The sequence below is a fragment of the Heptranchias perlo genome, chromosome 3 (assembly GCF_035084215.1).
Source record: "Heptranchias perlo isolate sHepPer1 chromosome 3, sHepPer1.hap1, whole genome shotgun sequence".
Taxonomy (NCBI): Eukaryota; Metazoa; Chordata; class Chondrichthyes; order Hexanchiformes; family Hexanchidae; genus Heptranchias; species Heptranchias perlo.
Genome location: NC_090327.1, coordinates 93,633,167 through 93,654,235, shown reverse-complemented (window position 1 = coordinate 93,654,235; position 21,069 = coordinate 93,633,167). Strand labels below are relative to the sequence as shown.

The following is a 21,069-nucleotide window of genomic DNA, read 5'->3' as shown; positions in this document are numbered from 1 at the left end:
ACATCATTCACGACTGGATGTGGCAGGACTGCAGAGCTTTGATCTGATCCTTTGGTTGTGGAACCGCTTAGCTCTGTCTATAGCATGTTGCTTCCACTGTTTAGCATGCTTGTAGTCCTGTGTTGTAACTTCACCAGGTTGGCACCTCATTTTTAGGTACGCCTGGTGCTGCTCCTGGCATGCTCTTCTACAATCCTCATTGAACCAGGATTGATCTCTTGGCTTGTTGGTAATGGTAGAGTGAGGAATATGCCAGGCCATGAGGTTACAGATTGTGCTGGATTACAATTCTGCTGCTGCTGATGGCCCACAGCACCTCACGGATGCCCAGTTTTCAGCTGCTAGATCTGTTCTGAATCTATCCCATTCAGCACGGTGGTAGTGCTACACAACACGTTGGATGGTGTCCTCAGAGTGAAGACGGGGCTTTGTCTCCACAAGGACCGTGCAGTGGTCACTCCTACCAATACCGTCATGGACAGACGCAATTGCGACAGGTAGATTGGTGAGGACGAAGTCAAGTAAGTTTTTCCCTCGTGTTGATTCGCTCATCACCTGCTGCAGGCCTAATCTGGCTGCTAGGTCAGTAGTGGTGCTACCGAGCCACTCTTGGTGATGGACATTGAATTCCCCCACCCAGAGTACATTCTGTGCCCTTGCTACCCTCAGTACTTCCTCCAAGTGGTGGTCAACATGGAGGACTGATTCATCAGTAGAGGGAGGGCAGTAGGTGGTAATCAGCAGGAGGTTTCCTTGCCCATGTTTGACTTGATGCCATGAGATTTCATGGGGTCCAGAGTCAATGTTGAGGACTCCAAGGGCCACTTCCTCCTGACTGCATATTACTGTACCGCCATCTCTGGTGGGTCTGTCCTGCCGGTGGGACAGGACATACCCAGGGATGGTAATGGAAGAGTCTGGGATGTTGGCTGAAAGATATGATTCTGTGAGTATGGCTATGTCAGGCTGTTGCTTGACCAGTCTGTGGGACAGCTCTCCCAATTTTGGCACAAGTCCCCAGATGTTAGTGAGGGGGACTTTGCCTTTGTCCTGTCCGTTGCCTAGTAGTCTGATGCCGGGTGGACCATCCTGTATTATTCTTATGATGACTTTTTGTAGCGAGATTGTACAAATGAGTAGCTTGCTAAGTCATTTCAGAGGGCGATTAAGAATCAACCACATTGCTGTGGGTCTGGAGTCACATATCGGCCAGACCGGGTAAAGGACAGCAGGTTTCCTTCCTTAAAGGAATTTAGTGAACCAGATGGGTTTTTACAACAATCCGGTACTTTCATGGTCACCATTACTGATACTAGTATTTTTTTTTTGCAGATGTTTGTCCGGAGCAAGGTGTTACCAATAAAATCATATGGAAGTGGGTTTTCTAAGTCCCAACAGAGTGATATGAGTGAAAGCTGGAAGATGAAGAAAGTTAATCAGAAGTAAACTTGTAAAGTGCATCATAATGGAGGAGCATAGCACATCTCAGAGCAAGGCAGGGCCACCAATGCTACCTAGGAAGGAAAAGGTTATACGTCTCTGCTGGGTGGGACTGCCCTCGCCTGGTTCCATTCCTATCTATCCATTTGTAGCCAGAGAATCATCTGCAATGACTTCTCTTCCCACTCCTGCACCACTATCTCTAGAGTCCCCCATGGATCTATCCTTGGCCCCCTCATATCTGTCATCTACATGCTGCCCCTCGGTGACATCATCCAAAAACAAAACCTTCTGGTTCCACATGTACGCTGATGACACCCAGCTCGACCTCACCACCACCTCACTCAACTCCTCCATTGCCTCTGATTTGTCACGCTGCTGGTCCGAGAAATTTCCTCCAACTAAACATTGGGAAGACCAACCCATTATCTTCAGTCCCCGCCACAAACTCCGTTCCCTAGCCACCAAGTCCATCCCTCTCCCTCGTCATCATCTGAGGTTGAACCAGCCCATTTGCAACCTCAATGTCCTATATGACCCTGAGATGAGCTTCAGAGCCAATATTCGCACCATCACAAAGATCGGCTACTTCCACCTCCATAACATCTTCCATCTCTGCCCCTGCCTCAGCTCATCTGCTGCTAAAAATCTCATCCAAGTCATTGTTACCTCTAGGTTTGCTTATTCCAACGCTCTCCTGGCCAGCCTCCCATCTTCTACCCTCCATAAACTTGAGCTCATCCAAAACTCTGCTGCCCGTATCCTATCGCACCAAGTCCCATTCATCCATCACCCCGTGCTCGCTGACCTACACTGGCACCCGGTTGGCAACACCATGATTGTAAAATTCTCATCCTTGTTTTCAAATCCCTCCATGGCCTCACCCCTCATGTAACCTCCTCCAGCCCTACAACCTTCTGAGATCTCTGTGCTCCTTCAATTCTGTCCTCTTGCGCAGCGCTGATTTTAATCACTCCACCACTGGCTGCCGTGTTTTCAGCTGCCTGGGCCCTAAGCTCTGGAATTTCTTCCCTAATCTTTCTAAACTCCAATAAGACACTCCTTAAAACCTATCTCTTCGACCAAGCTTTTGGTCACTTGTCCTAATATCTCCTTATGTGGCTCAGTGTCAAATTTTGTTTGATAATGCTCCTGTGAAGCACATTGGGATGTTTTACTATGTTAAATGCATTATATAAATGCAAGTGGTTGTTGCTTATATCATGATAGAATAGCCCCAATATTTGAAGCTAGAGATAGGCTAGTGATACATTACTTACAAACTGTAAGCATAACCTTGCTAAGCTTTCCTTTAATGTTGGTCACTGAACCTATTATACTGTCAAAGCAAAATCTAGCAAAAGCAGAGATGCGGTGATAACCTATATTTCCTCCTATGCTGATTAAACTCTGTCGGTTAAAAATATATCTAAATGCTTCATGTACTCCTCAATGTTTAACCTGGTGGTGGTATTAATCATGTTACCAAAGGTGTGTTAATTAAATCATAAAATCATAGAATCTTACAGCACAGAAGAGGGCTATTCGTGTCCGTCCCAGCTTTTTGAAAGAGCCATCCAATTAGTCCCACTCTCCTGCTCTTTCCCCATAGCCCTGCAAATTTTTCCTTTTCAAGTATATATTTAATTTCCTTTTGAAAGTTACTATTGAATCTGCTTCCACCACCCTTTCAGGCAATGCATTCCAGATCATAACAACTCAATGCGTAAAAATAATTTTCCTCATCTCCCCCCAGTTCTTTTGCCAATTATCTTAAATCTGTGTCCTCTGGTTACTGACTCTCCTGCCAATGGAAATAGTTTCTCCCTATCTACTCTATCAAAACCCATCATAATTTTGAACACCTCTTAAATCTCCCCTTAACCTTCTCTGCTCTAAAGGAGAATAATCCCAGTTCCTCTAGTCTCTCCTCATAACTGAAGTCCCTCATCCCTAGTACCATTCTAGTAAATCTCCTTTGCATCCTCTCCAAATCTCCTTTGCATCCTCCCGAAAGTGTGGTGCCCAGAATTGAACACAATACTCCAGCTGAGGTCTAACCAGTGATTTATAAAGGTTTAGCATTACTTCCTTGCTTTTATACTCTATGCTTCTATTTATAATGCCAAGGATCCTGTATGCCTTTTTAACTGTTAATTGAAGTACTGTTAGTTACTGCATTTGTGTTCAATTTCATCTTGGGTAACTCAGGCAATTAGAAGTTAATCACTTTACTCTAAGTTATTTTGGAGTAGGTTACGTAAGATGGTTCAGAGGCAAGCTAACAAGGCATCTTATAAACCTTACATGTGAATGGTAAACTCTAACCTAGGATGTGTACATGTTAACACAAGGAGAAAAAAAAAATCACCCGAGACCCTTCTACTAATATCACTTATATAATTTGCAGATTTTCCAGTTTTACAGTATTTACATTGCTGTTCTGTGTTCCACCTAACTCTGTGAAGAGAGCAAATGGGAACTTATTAGCATACTTATCAATTTGACTATTGTTTTGTCAGTACACAGCCTGGAAGATCTGCATTAAGATTCCATGGCACTATTTGAAGAGAAGAGAGTTCTCCTGGTGCCCTGGTCAACATTCCTCTCTCAACAAACATTGCAAAAAGATTATCTGGTCATTTACTTATTTGATGTTTGTGGGACATTGCTCTGTGCAAACTAACTGTGTTTGCCCACATAACAACAGTGACTGTACTTCAAAAGCAATCGTTAGTTGTAAGGCATTTCAGTACATCTTGAGTAAGACATGAGATACTATATGGCTCTTTCTTCTTAAAGTGCATGAAGACAATGGTACTAAGCATTTTTTTCCTGATAGGGTATATATCAGGTAGTCTGTTAGCATACCAATCTCATGTAGACCAACACTTTTCAATGGCCTCTCCGCTACTAAAATGAACTACAGCAGAACGCTGATGCTTCTAGTAGACTTATGTAAAACTGATGTTTTGCTAATGAATGGGTGATGCAAAGGTCAAACACTGTCCTTTCAGCTCTGGGTTCCAATCCAGCCCAGACTGATGGGATGGAAGTCTATACTATATTCTCAGAAATTTTCCTAAATTTTCAAAGCTAACAGTCCCCTTCAGATTACTGAACTGTGAAGATGAGAGACTGGATTAGAGGAATTCTACTGTATTTAGCTTTCATGCGCTAAGTTTTTCTCAGCCCATGAAAGCCAAATACAGTACGATATGTTCAAACACGTGTTCCTTTCCTTGCCCACTCATTCCATGCAAGTTTGAATTTAAGACAGAATAGGAAGAGGAAAAATTAGCAAGGCTAATTTATCATATGGCATGTTAATCGTTCATTTGCAAGTGTGACTATTTATTAAATTCTTACAGTTCTGAGTGCAATTTTGTAAAACAAAATAACTTATTAAAATTGTTATGTCGGAATGAACTTCCCATCTACAAAATCTTACTCCCTTGTATCACATTTTTCAACCATCCCCCATTATAAAAGGTCCTATGTCCACATTTATAATGACAACTGCATTTATAATGTAAACTTGACATGTTGTAATTACAACTTCCTGCCAGTGTTGACAGTGTAGCACCTTAGTTTCCCAGCTTCAAAGCTTGTAGTGCAGAGAAACTATGCTCCAACCAATTCTACTTCTCTGCTTTCCAAATTGCCCCGAGTTTTCCTATTAAACTATAAATATTAAATTAAAAGAACTTACATTTATAGGTCACCTTTCATGACCTTAGGACACCCCAAAGCCAATGGAGTACTTTTTTTTGAAGTGTAGTCACTGTTGTAATGTAGGGAAACGTGGCAGTTAATGTGCGCACAGCAAATCCACAAACAGCAATGGGATAAATGACTAAATAATTTATTCTTAGTGGCGTTGGCTCAGATACCGGAGGAAGTTCCTTGCTCTTTTTTGAATAGTACCATGGGATCGTTTGCATCCACCTGAGAAGGCAGATGGGGCCTCAGTTTAAGTCATTCAAAAGACGGCACCTCCAACAGTGCAGCTCTCCCTCAGTACTGCAGTGAAGTGTCAACCTAGGTTGTGTGCTCAAGTCTCTGGAGCTTGAGAGTACTGACACTGAGACAAGGGTGACACTTAAATCAAAGTTATACAAAAATAATAGAATATATGACTTTAAAATGGGGATTGAATTATGTCTATGCACCCTAGTCCATTATGAGAAATGGTGCAGGAGGGAGGGCTTCAGATTCTTGGGGCATTGGGACCAATTCTACAGCAGGAGGGATCTGTATAAGATGGACAGGTTGCATCTCAGCAGGGCTGGGACCAATGTCCTCGCAGGGAGGTTAAGTGATGCTGTGGAGGAGGGTTTAACCTAATCTGTCAGGGGAAGGAGAACCAAGTTGAAGCATTAGAGAGGAAATACAAAGTGCACAGAGGACTGGGAGAGATAAACAACATTAGAATAAAGGGTAGTTCAGAAATAGGAGGGATCAGACGGGGGAAAATGCTAAGCAGACAAAGATGGGTTTGGAGCACATGTGCGTAAATGCACGAAGTGTGGTAAATAAGGTTGGTGAGCTGCAGGCACAAGTCGCCACATGGGATTATAATATAGTGGAAATAGCAGAGACCTGGCTCAAACAAGGGGAGGATTGGGCGCTTAATGTTCCAGGCTACAATGTATTCAGGAAAGACAGGCAAGAATAAAAGGGGGGGGTGGGGTGGGGTTGCATGGCAGAATTGATCAAAGAGCCAAAGACTGTTCCAGCACTAGAAAGGGATGATGTAGTTGAGGGTTCAAAGTCAGAATCTATTTGGTAAGAATTAAGGACAATGGAGGAGCTATAACCCTGTTGGGAGTATACTGTAGGCCACCAAATAGTGGGAAGGAGACAGAGGAGGAAATTAGCAGACAAATTGCATAAAGATGTAAGAACTTTACAGTAGTGATAATTGGGGACTTCAGTTATCCTACTATAGACTGGGAAAATAACAATGTAAAGGGCAAAGAGGGGAGGAATTCCTGAAATGCGTACAAGAGAATGTTCTTGATCAGTATTTTTCCAGCCCAATAAAGGAAGGAAGCAGTGCTGGATCTAGTTCTGGGGAATGAAATGGGGCAAGTGGAGCCTGTTTCAGTGGGGGAGCATTTGGGAAACAGTGATCACAATATCATTAGGCTTTAGAATAGTTATAGAAAAGGAATGGAAAAATGAAATGTGAAAATACTCAACTGGAGGAGGGCTAATTTCAGTGAATTGTAAAGGGATCTGGCCCAGGTGGATTGGAATCAAAGACTGGCAGGTAAAACAGTAAACGAGCAATGGGAGGCCTTCAATGAGGAGATAGTTTGGGTACAGGCTAGTCACTTTCCCACGAGGGGGAAAGGAAAGGCAGCCAAAGATAGAGCTCCCTGGATGACGAAAGATACATAGAGATTAAAACGAAACAGAAAAAGGAGACTTATGACAAACATCAGGTTCATAATTCAGTGGAGAATCAAGCTGAATACAAGAAGTACAGGAGAGAACTGAAAAAGGAAATAAGAGGGGCATAGAGAGTGTATGAGAGTAGATTAGCGGCTACCATAAAAGGGAACCCAAAAGTCTTTTATAAACATATAAATAGTAAAGGGTAGCCAAAGGAAGGGTGGGCCGATTAGGAACCAAAAAGGAGATCTTCTTGTGGGGGCAGAGGACATGGCTAAGGTACTGAATGGATACTTTATCACAGTAAAGAAGGTGGTAGTAGAGAAATTGGATAAGATAAAAATAGATAGAGGAGATAGTTAAAAGGTTGGCAGTGCTCAAAAGTAGAAAAGTCACCTGGTCCGGATAGGATGCATCCTAGTTTGCTGGGGGAAGCAAGGGTGGAAATTGCGGAAGCTCTGGCCATAATTTTCCAGTCCTCCTTAGATATGGGGGTGGTGCCACAGGACTGGAGGATTGCAAATAATTCACCCCTGTTCAAAAAAGGGGAGAGGGATGAACCCAGCAACTACAGGCCAGTCAGTCTAACGTCAGTGGTGGGTAAACTTTGAGACACAATAATCCAGCATAAAATTAATGGGCACTTGGAAAAATATGGGTTAATAAATAAAAGCCAGCATGGATTTATTAAAAAATTTGACTAACTTAATTGAGTTCTTTGATGAAGTAATGGAGAGAGTTGATGAGGGTAGTGCAGCTGACATGTATATGGACTTTCAAAAGGCATTTGATAAAGTACCACACAATAGACGAGATAGCAAAACTGAAGCCCATGGGATTAAAGGGGCACTGGCTACATGAATATGAAATTTACTAAGGGACAGAATGCAGAGAGTTGTGGTGAACAGTTGTTTTTCAGCCTGGAGGGAAGTTGGCAGTGGTGTTCCCCAGGGGTTAGTGTTGGGACCTCTGTTCTTTTTGATATATATTAATGACATGGACTTGGGTATACAGAGCATAATTTCAAAGTTTGCAGACGGCACGAAACTCTGAAATGTAGTAAACAGACTTCAGGGGGACAAACTGGTGAAATGGGCAGACACATGGCAGATGAAATTTAATGCAGAGAAATGTGAAATGATTCATACGGCATCCTTGGCTTTATAAGTAAATAGAGGCATAGAGTACAAAAGCAAGGAAGTTATGCTAAACCTTTATAAAACACTGGTTAGGTCTCAGCTGGACTATTGTGGCCAATTCTGGGAACCACACTTTAGTAAAGATGTCAAGGCCTTAAGAGCCGGAGCAAAGGACATTTACTAGAATGGTACCAGGGATGAAAGACTTCAGTTAAGTGGAGAGACTAGAGAAACTGCAGTTGTCCTCCTTAGAGCAGAGAAGGGTATGGAGAGATTGGATGGAGATGTTCAAAATTATGATGGGTTTTAATAAAGTAAATAAGGAGAAACTGTTTCCAGTGGCAGAAGGGTCAATAACCAGAAGACACAGATTTAAGGTAATTGGCAAAAAAAGAGGCAACATGAGGGGAAAATAATTTATGCAGCAAGTTGTTACGATCTGGAATGCATTGCCTGAAAGGGTGGTGGAAGCAGATTCAATATAGAATCATAGAAATTTATGGCACAGGAGGCCAATTAGCCCATCGTGTCTGTGCCAGCCTAATCCCACTTTTCAGCTCTTGGTCCGTAGCCTTGTAGGTTACAGCACTTCAGGTGCATATCCAAGTACTTGTTAAAATGTGATGAGGGTTTCTGCCTCTACCACTCTTTCAGGCAGTGAGTTCCAGACCCCTACCACCCTCTGGGTGAAATCATTTCTCCTCAACCCCCCTCTAGTCCTTCTACCAATTACTTTAAATCTATGCCCCATGGTTATTGACCTCTCTGCTAAGGAAACTAGGTCCTTCCTATCCATTCTATCTAGGCCTCTCATAATTTTATATACCTTAATTAAATCTCCCCTCAGCCTCCTCTGTTCTAAAAAAAACCCCAGCCTATCCAATCTTTCCTCATAGCTAAAATTCTCCAGTCCTGGCAACATCCTCGTAAATCTCCTTTGTACCATCTCTAGTGCAATCACATCTTTCCTGTAATGTGGTGACTACAACTGTACACAGTACTCAAGCTGTGGCCTAACTAGTGTTTTATACAGTGCTAGCCTAACCTCCTTGCTTTTATATTCTATGCCTTGGCTAATAAGAGGAAAGTATCCCGGATGCCTTCTGAACCACGTTATCTACCTGTCCTGCTACCTTCAGGGATCTGTGGACATGCACTCCAAGGTCCCTCTGTTCCTCTACACCACTCAGTATCCTCCCATTTATTGTATATTCGCTTGCCTGGTTTGCCCTCCCCAAATGCATTACCTCACATTTCTCCGGATTGAATTCCATTTGCCACTTTTCTGCCCACCTGACAAGGATATCTTCCTGCAGTCTACAGATTTCCTCCTCACTTTCAACTACACGGCCAATTTTTGTATCATCTGCAAACTTCTTAATCATGCCCCCTACCTTTAAGTCTAAATCATTGATATATACCACAAAAGGCAAGGGACCTAGTACTGAGCCCTGCAGAACCCCACTGGAAACACCCTTCCAGTCACAAAAACACCCGTCGATTATTGCCGTTTGCTTCCTGCCACTAAGCCAATTTTGGATCCAACTTGCCACTTTCCTTTGGATTCCACGAGCTTTTACTTTACTGATCAGTCTGCCATGTGGGACCTTGTCAAAAGCCTTGCTAAAATCCATGCAGACTACATCCAATGCACTGCCCTCATCGACCCTCCTTGTTACCTCCTCAAAAATTTCAATCAAGTTAGTCCATCACGACCTTCCCTTAACAAACCCATGCTGATTGTCCTTGATTAATCCGTAACTTTTAATAATAACTTTCAAAAGGGAATTAGATAAATACTTGAAGGGGAAAAATTTGCAGGACTTTGGGAAAGAGCAGGGGAATGGGACTAATTAGGTAGCTCTTTCAAAGAGCCAGCACAGGCATAATGGGCTGAATGTCCTCTTTCTGCGCTGTATCATTCTGTGATTGTATTCCCTGCTTTCTAACCCTGCTTCATCTGAAGACTACACTGGTCTTGACTTCCTATGTGCAATGCCACACAAGATCAACTAATACTTTTTAAACGTTTGGAGAGCATAGTTGTTTAGCAGAACGTGGAAGTGTTTCAGCTTTACAGTATTTAATTCAGCAATTGTTGTGACTACCATTTTAAGATACGACTCTCATATAAGAAGCATTTTTATTTCCAGATTTGGAGAGCCAATTTGTTCAACTGAGAGAAGACGTAGAGGTAGACCGAAATGTTTCCACATGTGGGGAGTCCAAAACACGGCACCATAAATATAAGATAGTCACTAATAAATCCAATAACAAATTCAGGAGAAACTTCTTTACTCAGAGAATGGCGAGAATGTAGAACTCGCTACCACATGGAGTGCTTGAGATGAATAGCATAGATGCATTTAAGGGGGAGCAAGGTAAGTACATGAGGGAAAAAGGAATAGAAGGATTTGTTGATATGGTGAGATGAAGTAAATAGAGTGGGACGAGGCTCGTGTGGAGCATGAACACCGGCATAGACCGAATGTTTGGGCTGAATGGCCTGTTTCTGTGCTGTAAATTCTATGTAATTTTATGTAACTGCACATTCAAGTGTTGACTGCAATGTTTCACTCATAATTCTACTAATTTGTAATCACTTCAACTGCCAAATAAGTAACTCGTCCTTTTTTCAGACAATGCGATTTTCTTTACTTGCTTTGGTTATCTTCAGGTTGCTTTTCAAAACTTTTTCCACAAGAAACCATCCTAGGTCCGCTTGGTGGTGGAACTAGAGTTCACTTCATCAGTAGCTTTCTGCCACGCTCCTTTGTGTCCACATATTTGTAGGATGGGCCCTTGATCGAAAGATTCCAGGCTGAAAATCTAAAAGGCCCTGAATTAGGGTAACCAAATGCTAGGTTGGTGAACTGTGCTTTGAGTATTGGAACTTTTTTTTTAAACTCTTATCTTAGTGCTCCTGAGGTTTCTGAATTGTTTCTTCCAAGCTCCAAATATACAACACTACATATGTTCTTTCTCTTTCCTACATTTTACTCATTTGAAATCAAGACCCATTGCAGTCTCCTACTCAAATTTATTCTTCCTCAGGTTCTCAAAAGTGTGAATCCTCTTACTTTTTTTTCTCCCACACCTTTAGGCTTTTAAAACACAAGCTTGGCACCAACTAATCACAGCTTCTTGATTTAAATTTTAATTTTAATTTTCTTCAAGCTTGGTGATGCCAAGCTTGATGCTCTTCAAGCACTGCCATCCCTGGCCTTCAACCCAATTTCTTAGAAAACATAGTAACATTCAGTTCTAATGGAAAGACCATTTTGGTATGATCCCACACTGCTGGTTGGAAGAAATTGACAACTTCTAAGTGTGCTAGCTCACATATTTTTACTAAACTCCTACAATTTAAATGTAGCAGTGACAAGAGCCCAAAGCCTTTGACTTCACAAATGAGCATTTTCTTTGAAATTGTGGAATTTTTAAAGTTTTACCAGTATGGCTGTTTTAAGGTACATTATGACCTCCCTATTAAGCTGAGTGTATTAAAATCTGTTAATATGGCTGAAGCCTGTCAAGCTGCAATTCTAGATGAAGGTGTCAGGAAATGTGTGCCAAAAATTGCTTTATATTTATCTCATTAAAACTTGAAATAAAATATCAAATACACATGCTAACAAAGAAGAATGTTTAGATCTCCAGAGGTTAATGAGTAAATACATCACCTTTTGTGCTACTAAGTCATGAGAGGAAAGAAAATTGCATTTATAGTGTCTTTCATGTCCTCGGGATGCCTCAAAATGCTTCACAATTACAGTTCCCACCGCTTATAGAGAGCGTGTTCATGTGAACACGATTTGCCCGCTACATGCAGTGGCCGGTGTATCAGGTTAGATCAATTTTGACAACTTCAGAAATTAAACTGCACACTGTAAGTACTATCGGCTCTGCAATTTGAGTTCAGATCTCTACTCCCTCTCTCTTTCTCTTTCTCATGGAGGCGATTCTATATGCAAAGTTCCAAGTTCTATCCCAGTCTGTGCTGAGTTAATTGATTTCAATCAGGGTAGTAACAGAGGTGCTACAACTGACCTCAACTTGGGCTAGGAAGGAAAAACAAATCAACAGAGCTCCTATTCCTAAATGCTATTTAGTAACCACCATCAGAAAGTGTATGTTTATGGCACGCAGATGACACATTGGTCAGTTGGGTGAAGTTCTGGGGGAATGTCAACAGCTGTGGGACTACACCCCAGCATTAATCAGACTCTTCAGAAGGAGGAAGGAAAAAGGAAGAGAAACAGAAGAATACTCTTTTCCAATTTAAATAAGGTGACGATAACAGATTCTCAAAACATTATTTAATTTAATACCTGGATATTGTTGATTTGATGTGGTTCATCTTCAGTGCTGTCACCATCTTCAGATTCAGACACTTCAATGAAACTTTCAATTATTTTCGGCACTTTGCATTTTTTCAGTTTCAAAAATTTCTCCAGTTCTTGTCTGCTGTCTAAAGAATTTAAAAAAAGGGTGAAAAAATTAAAATATCAGGAACTTTTACTGCTGCAGAATTTACCCCACCAGATGCTGTTTGAAAAGTTACCTTATAAAAGTACTGCTATTACACTGAAAATATCACCTGTACATTTATAAAAATATAGATCACATTACCAAGCTTCAGATGTTCCAAAGTGTATAATTCTGATCTCAAAAAGTGAAGCAACATTAAGACATTTGGTCTGAATTTACTCATTACTATCAGCATGGTGTGAAAACCTTAGTGAAGGCTTCATGTGGCAGAGAAAAAAAAACTATCAAAAGAAAAATACAAAGCCTTTCTGAATGCTGTGATTTCAATTCTTTAATCATTTTATTTGTTTTTATGTTCCTAACATTTAAAACTTTGAGTGTTTTGATTTCCTTTCAAAGTATCATTTTGACAGAAGGAAGCTTTGTTAAAAGAAATTATTTTAAGAAATTCTAAACACTAACCTTGTATTTTGTCGAAGCTATTCATCACTCAAAAAGAGAAATAAGTTAAAATAAAATTTCCTATTTCTAGCTTAATAATTTTTTTAAATTATTTTAAAACGGTATATTTTCTGTTCTGATGGCTGTGATGTATCCAATGAATAGGTGAGCTACATAAACCAGAAGGATCCTGGTACAATCTCCAATCTGCGATGAGTTAGCTGATCTCAGTTAAGGAGGCAGTATGGGCACAAGTTGTCTCAGCACCCCTCGGCTAGGGAGTGGAAAAATCAGCCAAAGATCATGGTATGTGCATGTGCGTGCGTGTGTAGAACTGGACTTGGCTGCAATAGCCTGCAGACTCTCACTGTTAAGGCTCACACATTTATAACGGCGACAGCAGGCACCTGGTGACTAAGGAACTAAGGAAAACAAGAATACTGCCGCCAAAAATTATCGATAAAAAGCAAGCAGTAATCTAACCTAGAGGTTAGTAACTGCTGTCTAAACGAACAGGCGGCGGGGGTTATTTGATTCGCTTTGTTTCTTATTGCTGCGACTTGTCCAGGTTAACTACTATCGAACATAGGTTGTAAAATTAGAGCGAATGTAAAGTTTAATTTGATCTAAATCATTATAAAGTACAGATTGGTAGACACTGAATTTGGCAACATCTACAATACCTCCCATAAAGACAGGTTTAAAAAAAATCTATTTTGTATCTTAATAAAATAGAAAACACAAAGTTATAATTCGAGTTTTCAAAGTACCATTTTACGTTTTAATGATTTTACAAAAGTATCTTAATTCCAGAGACTGCATATTCAGAGATAATGTAAGGCAGGATTATCAATTGCCCTATTGCAATAAACTACAAAATGGAGTTTATATGAACAAGAGAATTATTCTTTGTCTACTTGCTAGATTGAAAATTACCACAGAGTTTTACATTTATGATGCCCAGTTATCTGTTTGAAAAGAATCAAGTTATTTGATATACAAATCACATATCAAAAACAATCCACCAACCAAAAGACGAGAAGTCTAAGATCTACCTGAATGGTAAAATGATTATTGACACAATGACCTACTTAAAAGGAACTGCTCTGATGTGGGCTGTCAAAAGAATGGTTACAGTAGTAAAACTGGTTCTCACTTTCCCTATTCAGTAGTCACCTGGACTGTGTGGTAACACGGTGTAGGGATAAAATGGGATACTATGGATTGAATCATAAAATCATAGAATCGTTACAACACAGGAGGCCATTCAGCCCATCGAGCCTGTGCCAGGTCTTTGTAAGAGCAATCCAGTTAGTCCCATTCCCCCGCTCTTTCCCTGTAGCCCTGCATTTTTTTTCCCTTCAAGTATTTATCCAATTCCTTTTTGAAAGCCACAATTGAATCTGCTTACACCATCCTTTCAGGCAGCGCATTCCAGATCATAACCACTCGCTGCATAAAGAAGTTTTTCCTCACGTTGCCTTTGGTTCTTTTGCCAATCACCTTAAATCTGTGTCCTCTGGTTCTTTCCCCTTCTGCCAGTGGGAACAGTTTCTCTTTATTTACTTTATCGAAACCCTTCTTGAACACTTCTATCAAATCTCCTCTCAGCCTTCTCTGTTCCAAGAAGAACAACCACCCCAGCTTCTCCAGTCTATCCACATAACTGAAGTCCCTCATTCCTGGAACCATTCTATTAAATCTTTTCTGCACCCTCTCTAAGGCCTCACATCCTTCCTAAAGTACAGTGCCCAGAATTGAACACAATACTCCAGTTGTGGCCAAACCAGTGTTTTATAAAAGGTTCAACATAACTTCTTTGCTTTTGTACTCTATGCCTCTATTTATAAAGTCCAGGATCCCGTATACTTTTTAACCACTTTCTCAACCTGTCCTGCCATCTTCAAAGATTTATGCGCATATACCCCCAGGTTTCTCTGTTCCTGTACCCCCTTTAGAATTGCACCATTTTGTTTATATTGCCACTCCTTGTTCTCATGCCAAAATGTATCAGTTTGCACTTCTCTGTATTAAATTTCATCTGCCATGTGTCCGCCCATTCCACCAGCCTGTCTATGTCCTCCTGAAGTCTATTACTATCCTCCTCACTGTTTACTATACTTCCAAGTTTTGTGTCATCTGCAAATTTAGAAATTCTGCCCTGTACCAAGTCCAAGACATTAATATATATCAAAAAAAAGCAGTGGTCCAAGTACCAACTCCTGGGGGGCACCACATAAACCTTCCTCCAGTCCAAAATACAACCGTTCACCATTACTCTCCATTTCCTATCACTTAGCCAATTTCGTATCCATGCTGCCACTGCCTCTTTTATTCGGTGGGCTTCAATTTTGCTGACAAGCCTATTATGTGGCACTTTATCAAAGGTCTTTTGAAAATCCATGTACACAACATCAAAGCTCTCTGTTACCTCATAAAAAAACTCAATCAAGTTAGTTAAACACAAATTGCCTTTAACAAATCCGTGCTGGCTTTCCTTTATTAATCCATACTTGTCCAAGTGACTGTTAATTTTGAAGAAGTTAGGTTCACCAAAGTTTCAGTTAAAAGGTTCTAAAAGGTCTTCCAAGAGTTTGGGTAGTTTATTATTTGCAAAGTAGTTTAAAGTATTGTGTACGTCAAGCAATGTATCACTGTTTTGCTATCTTGAATCAATAAATCTATTCCCTTCCATATTTGTGCTGGTATTTCTCTTGCAATCTACATGCAGCTTAAAATTTCCCATTATTACAACATTTTTCTTATTACAGGCTACTAGGATAAGGTTCGTGGATGTAAGATACCCCCCTGGATAAGGTCTGAGAGAGTGACTGCCATAAATGGAATCAGACCCCAGCAAGGAGCCAACGACTTCCAAATGAAAAGGAAGAAACCTGGAGGGATAAAAAGACAGTTGTTCAGGAACACAAAAATTAAGACATCTAAATTGAATTTTAAAATAAACACTATTACTGATACTTTTTTAAAAATACTACAGAACCAATAGTTTCTCTGGAAACTTTCAAATCCTCCACTGGAGTACACCCACACTGGGCTACATCCTCTGGGAAAAGACAACTTCGGTTGCGATAATCTCCAAAGTTAAACAGCCTACTGACACATATTGTGTAAGCACACACAGGGAGAACATCCACTTGAAGCAACATGAGACCATTCCTGATTGCTTTAATGTAATTTATGTGCGTTCAATCAGACTGAGATTGCTGCAGGTTCCAAGTCACACACCATCCTGACTTGAAAACATACCGCCATTCTTTCATCATCGCTAGGTCAAAAATCCTGGAACTCCCTACCTAACAGCACTGTGGGAGAACCTTCACCACACGGACTGCAGCGGTTCAAGGCGGCGGCTCACCACCACCTTAAGGACAATTAGGGATGGGCAATAAATGCTGACCTTGCCAGCGATGCCCACATCCCATGAATGAATAAAAAAAGTGTGAACTTATGTGACATCGGCGATATAAAACTAATTTTATAATCCTCCTCTCAATATACTATACAGAAAAAGGCAGAAAACTTGGTAATCCTGCTCTGGAACCAACCACAATGAACTGCACAAGAAAGCCGAAGCAATTAAAAATGTCTTCTGATTTGGTTTTGATATCTGTGAAGAGCCTAGTCCCCATTTAACACCTCCTCCAGACTAACATCAAAAATATCACTGAGCTGCTCTGACAATTTAGGTTAAGGCATTGAGTAGATAACATCCCTAGTGCAATCCTCAATGTGTGTTGGGTTAACTAATCTAAGCTAAACCAGTGCTAAAATTGGCCTCAGCAACCCTGGGCTAGGGAAAGGAAAAAAAGTATTCTCACTCCAGTGACCTCTTCTGGCAGTACATAAATGGACATCAATTGAAGATGGGATCGGACTCATCAAACAAATAGTCTGATGACATTCACTGTCCAGGCTTACACATGAAGATTGGCCACTTGGAAAGATACAAGAGTCACTAGCACCTGCAGAGCCAAGCTCTAGCGAGTCATAAATGGTTTTAGGAGGAGAGAAAATTGGTGGGAAAATAAATTGCTGTGTTGGGAATCAAGATTTTTTGCAAATTGAGAAATCTAGGCAAAAGCACAAGGTCCATCAAGATTGAAAGCATCTGCTCAATTTGTGTACATACATTTTCTCCGAAGTGTCAAACTCCATTGCATCTTTGTTAATTTGGCAGTGGACTTTCCCCGACTTCAGGAAGAATCTATATAGGCCAGCAACATGTAAAACCACAGTCAGATCGTGCATGTGCTGTATTTTCACCACAACCTTTAATGGGATGCAGCAAATGGAAACCAATTACGCAAGGGCTTTGCTGCCTCCAATGGCAAGAACATCTGGTTGTTTATACTGTAGGGCTGTGCCAATGATGCTCTTGCTGTTGGAGGCAATCCTATAGTATAAAAGTGAAGGCAATGGTAAGAGGTGGTTATTGTTGATAAAACTTGAGAGACACCAAAAGCAGCATCGTCAAAGAGTACCAACCAATATTAGAGATATGCCATTAAGTATATTGACCACGTATGGTGTAAATGACTATGCTCATTCTCTCTTTTCAGTTTTAACCTAATAATCGCCAAAATGGAAATATATTGATATGAAAATAAAGTCTCTGCTAAATATTCTGAAGTTCCAAAAGCTCAGGAAGAGAACTAGACAATCACTTAAAGTCTTTTCTATACAAGGTCCCCCAATGACACAATAGTAAAGCACCATTCAACTAAATAGCCATAAAGACTAGAAGGTCCCAGAGTCAATTCAATCCATCTTAATTTATCTCAACTGTGGCTGTGGTTGGGGCCCCAGCTCCCCAGGGATAGGAACAAGAAAAAGTTAGCCAGTGTTCCCACTCCTGAATGGTATTCAACAGTCTCTGCTGAGAAATGCAAAAGCACAGATGCCAGATGAGAACAAGATTGGTCTTGGGTTGTGATTTCCAACATGGTCAAATAGCTTCGTTTTTTTTATTGTGATTGCATTTACATAGACTAACATGCATGACTTGACAGTCTAGGTGTTCTAACTGTTCAACAGTCGAGTGAAGGACATTACGCAAGCCCATTAAGTAACCAGGCAGCCCTTGCCAATGGGTATGACCAGCAAGTCTATGACCTACACCTTCTAACTGGCCACAGTAGCAAAGGATTAACGAAGGCCTCACTTATAGTCATTCATAGCACATCTGAAGCGATTGAGCTTTACCCAGAGAGCAGGGTCAAAACCAGTGGGCTGGACTGTTGGATCTGTCACTAAATAGGCATTGACCATGTTTGAAGCTTGCTCTTGCTACTTAGTACACCATCTGGAGGTGACATTTAGGTTCCTCAAAGGAACTGTTCAAATGAAATACCTTGCGCTAACAGTGGCTCAGCGGATGAAACTCATTTTTAAACAGGGGTAGATGTGGCGAGTCTTGTACCTTAAGAAACAGATACTGTCGCCTGATGTCAGGAAGGGTGATGCCTTTTCTTTAGAAACCCATATGGAGACACTGGATTGCTCCGGTGTCAACAAACCAAAGTCTAACAAAAGTGCCTCCTTTTTAGAGGGGCACAACTAATGGAAACCCAAATCATAAAAAACAAAGGAAACTTATCAAATTAAATAATAATGTTGCCACCCATGTCCAATATGCACTCCAGTCCCTGCAATGCCCACCGGTCACGGAAGGCCTCAAACGTACTGGTGGACAACGCGCGGTTGTGCTCCAGGGCCACCCGGGCACGGACAAGACCACGGAAGAGAGGCAGGCAGCCAGAGCAACCACCCCTACAGGCCGCGTCCAACCTGGACCTGTGAATGGCCACCTTGACCAGGCCCAGGAGCAGGCCCACAAGGAGGTCCTCCGACTTGCACCGGGGTGGCCAAAGATCAGGGGCATGGGACTGAGTGGAGCCAGACGTTGAGGAGGAACCCCTTCAAATAGTGAAACAGGGGTGGTAACCTCTCACACTCCGTGTCAATGTGAAAAACAAACACATCCAGCCCACAAAAGTCACAGGCGGCCTGGGAGTCCATGAAGTGATTTAAAAACTAGTTTGACAGAACTGCTCCATGCAACACTCTCCAACCCAGATCCCCAATGGTGCAGGGGAGGACTCCCGTGTAGACAGCCCTCCATCTCCGCCGGACGGCAAGATGGCACGTCCAGATGGAAGACGAGGGCGAGGAAGTGGACAGTGTGAAGAAGCAGCCCATACAGGAAATCCCTCCGTGCAGTGAAATGGCATGGAGGGAATTTCCGAGAGACAGCTCAAGTTGTGAGGCACAGGCTCCCGAGAGAGGTTTCGAGGCCTCGCGCTGATGAGAATTTCCATCTGAACAGCGGTCAGTTCCAGCGGCCTCGCTTGTACAGGATAGGATAGTAACACCCACTATCTAGATTCACACATGTAGATTTGCCATTTGGTCAAGTTACTGGAAGGTTGCAATGACCCATGCACTTCAAAAATGGAGAAATTGGGAAACACTTTTAAAACCTTTTTTCCACACCAGTTCCTTCATTAAGTCTCCGACATTTCTCTTACTATAATAATGTTTACTTCAAAAAAGTGACACGGTCTGTTTACATTCTTATGTTAATAGCTGCAATACAATCTTCAAAATTCAACAGTAATCGTTAGACTATATGTATATATGCCTCAGCGTCTCTCGGATCAGAAAGCAGTAATGACGTGCTGAAAGGGAAAATAACAGAAATATTTCGATTTCAGCTTTTTCTCTGCACGGAGATGAAAAATAAAGGGGCGGGAGAGGAAAGAGTTCGAAGACACTAGAGGAAGTGGCGCCCGGAACAAAAACAATGAACAGCTGCTGCCCATCCTCGGGATGGGGGAAAGGGAAAGAAAAAGAGACTCCCCTTCCCCCCTCCTCCTCCTCCCTCCTTTACACACACACACATCGGGAGGGGGAATGTAAATGCTGCCACGTGTTTCAACCAATTGTGGCTAATTTCGAGGGACGCTGTCCCCAAACAGGCACCGGCCTTTCGGGGGGGGGGGGGGGGTCGGAGCTCGGCTCGACCTCCTTCAAACCGCCTTGCGCCGGGGCCAACACCAAGCATTCCCTCATCTCCTCCTTCCCGGCCTGGGTTAGTACCTACCTCCCAGAGCTAGGATCTGGGCCTTCCGGCAGTGGCCCCCCTTGGTAACGGCGCCGATTTCCGGCTCTCCCGACCCGGGCCCTGGTCCCGGTAGCACCAGTCGGTAAACTTGTTTTTTGTTGAAGTCGCACTTGGAGGTCGGGTGGAAATTTTTAATGTGAGACACGGGCACGATGTGGTGCACTTGGTCCTGCAGGAAGCGCACGCAGGCGAACATGTCTGGGGTTTTTTTTTTGCCGGTGTCCCGCACCAACTGAAAAAACCGAGGGGCTCGAGCTCCGAGTCTCGGGCTCCACCGCGAGCCCCCCCAACCAGCAGCTGTCTGCGCCTGACGTCACCGGCAGAGGCGTACTGCCGCTGGGAAGAGGGCAGCGGGCTGAAGCAGAATACCCCGGGGCGGGGCGGGGGGGCATTGCAATCAGGGGTCAACAATTTCTTAGGGCTCGGAAAACCAGGATTTCTCCCTGCCCCTCGGGGGCTTTTCATTTGCAAAAAGTCGCGGTGGTTGGGCGGCGAAAATCACGCTGCACACCATAAGTGCACAAATTCGTGGAATTTGTCGCAGGGCACCCAGTCACTTGCCCTAATTATAATAACGCTGGCGGGGGCATGGAATCATTCAGCGTATTGTACCAGGCTCACTGGGCAGGTTGAGGCAAATAATACGTACAGGCAGACCTAATGGTGAAGAGAAAAGTTCAGGCACAATGAGCAAGATTCACTAAACGATGCAAACTTTACCTGGCAAAAAGCTCATGATGCTCGTGATGAATAACCAACTCGGCGAGCAGCACACAAAGGAAACTTCAATGTACAGGGTAGACCTCTATCAACGTATAGTTTGCGCTCTTTGTCTGCACTTCCTAGTTTTAAAAAAAAATCAACTCCCTCCCTTTTTTGTGAATTCTGTGCTCATGGAAGCAAGGAACGTTAGCATTGGGTAATTTGCCATTCTTATTTTGAGAACCCAAACTGCAGTGCAGTCATTTGCAGGGTAAAGTGTCCTCTATTCTGTCCAACCTCAGAAGTGTACCT

General features: G+C 42.2%; 1 protein-coding gene across 2 annotated transcripts in view; it reads right to left on the bottom strand.

Annotated features, from left to right (window-relative positions):
- bend5 (BEN domain containing 5) overlaps positions 1 to 20,842 on the bottom strand; it is a 52,552-nt gene extending 31,710 nt beyond the window's left edge. Inside the window, exons 1-2 of one of the 2 annotated variants that reach the window (XM_067980806.1) lie at positions 20,776 to 20,842; positions 12,311 to 12,450 (exon numbers count right to left, since the gene is read on the bottom strand). In XM_067980806.1, coding sequence (XP_067836907.1) covers positions 12,311 to 12,450; positions 20,776 to 20,791 — 156 coding nt within the window. In that variant the 5' untranslated portion in view covers positions 20,792 to 20,842. Of the gene's footprint in view, positions 1 to 12,310; positions 12,451 to 20,034; positions 20,338 to 20,775 lie in introns of those variants that run through there. The other variant, XM_067980796.1, reaches the window with a different exon arrangement.
- Positions 20,843 to 21,069: the final 227 nt, after the last annotated feature.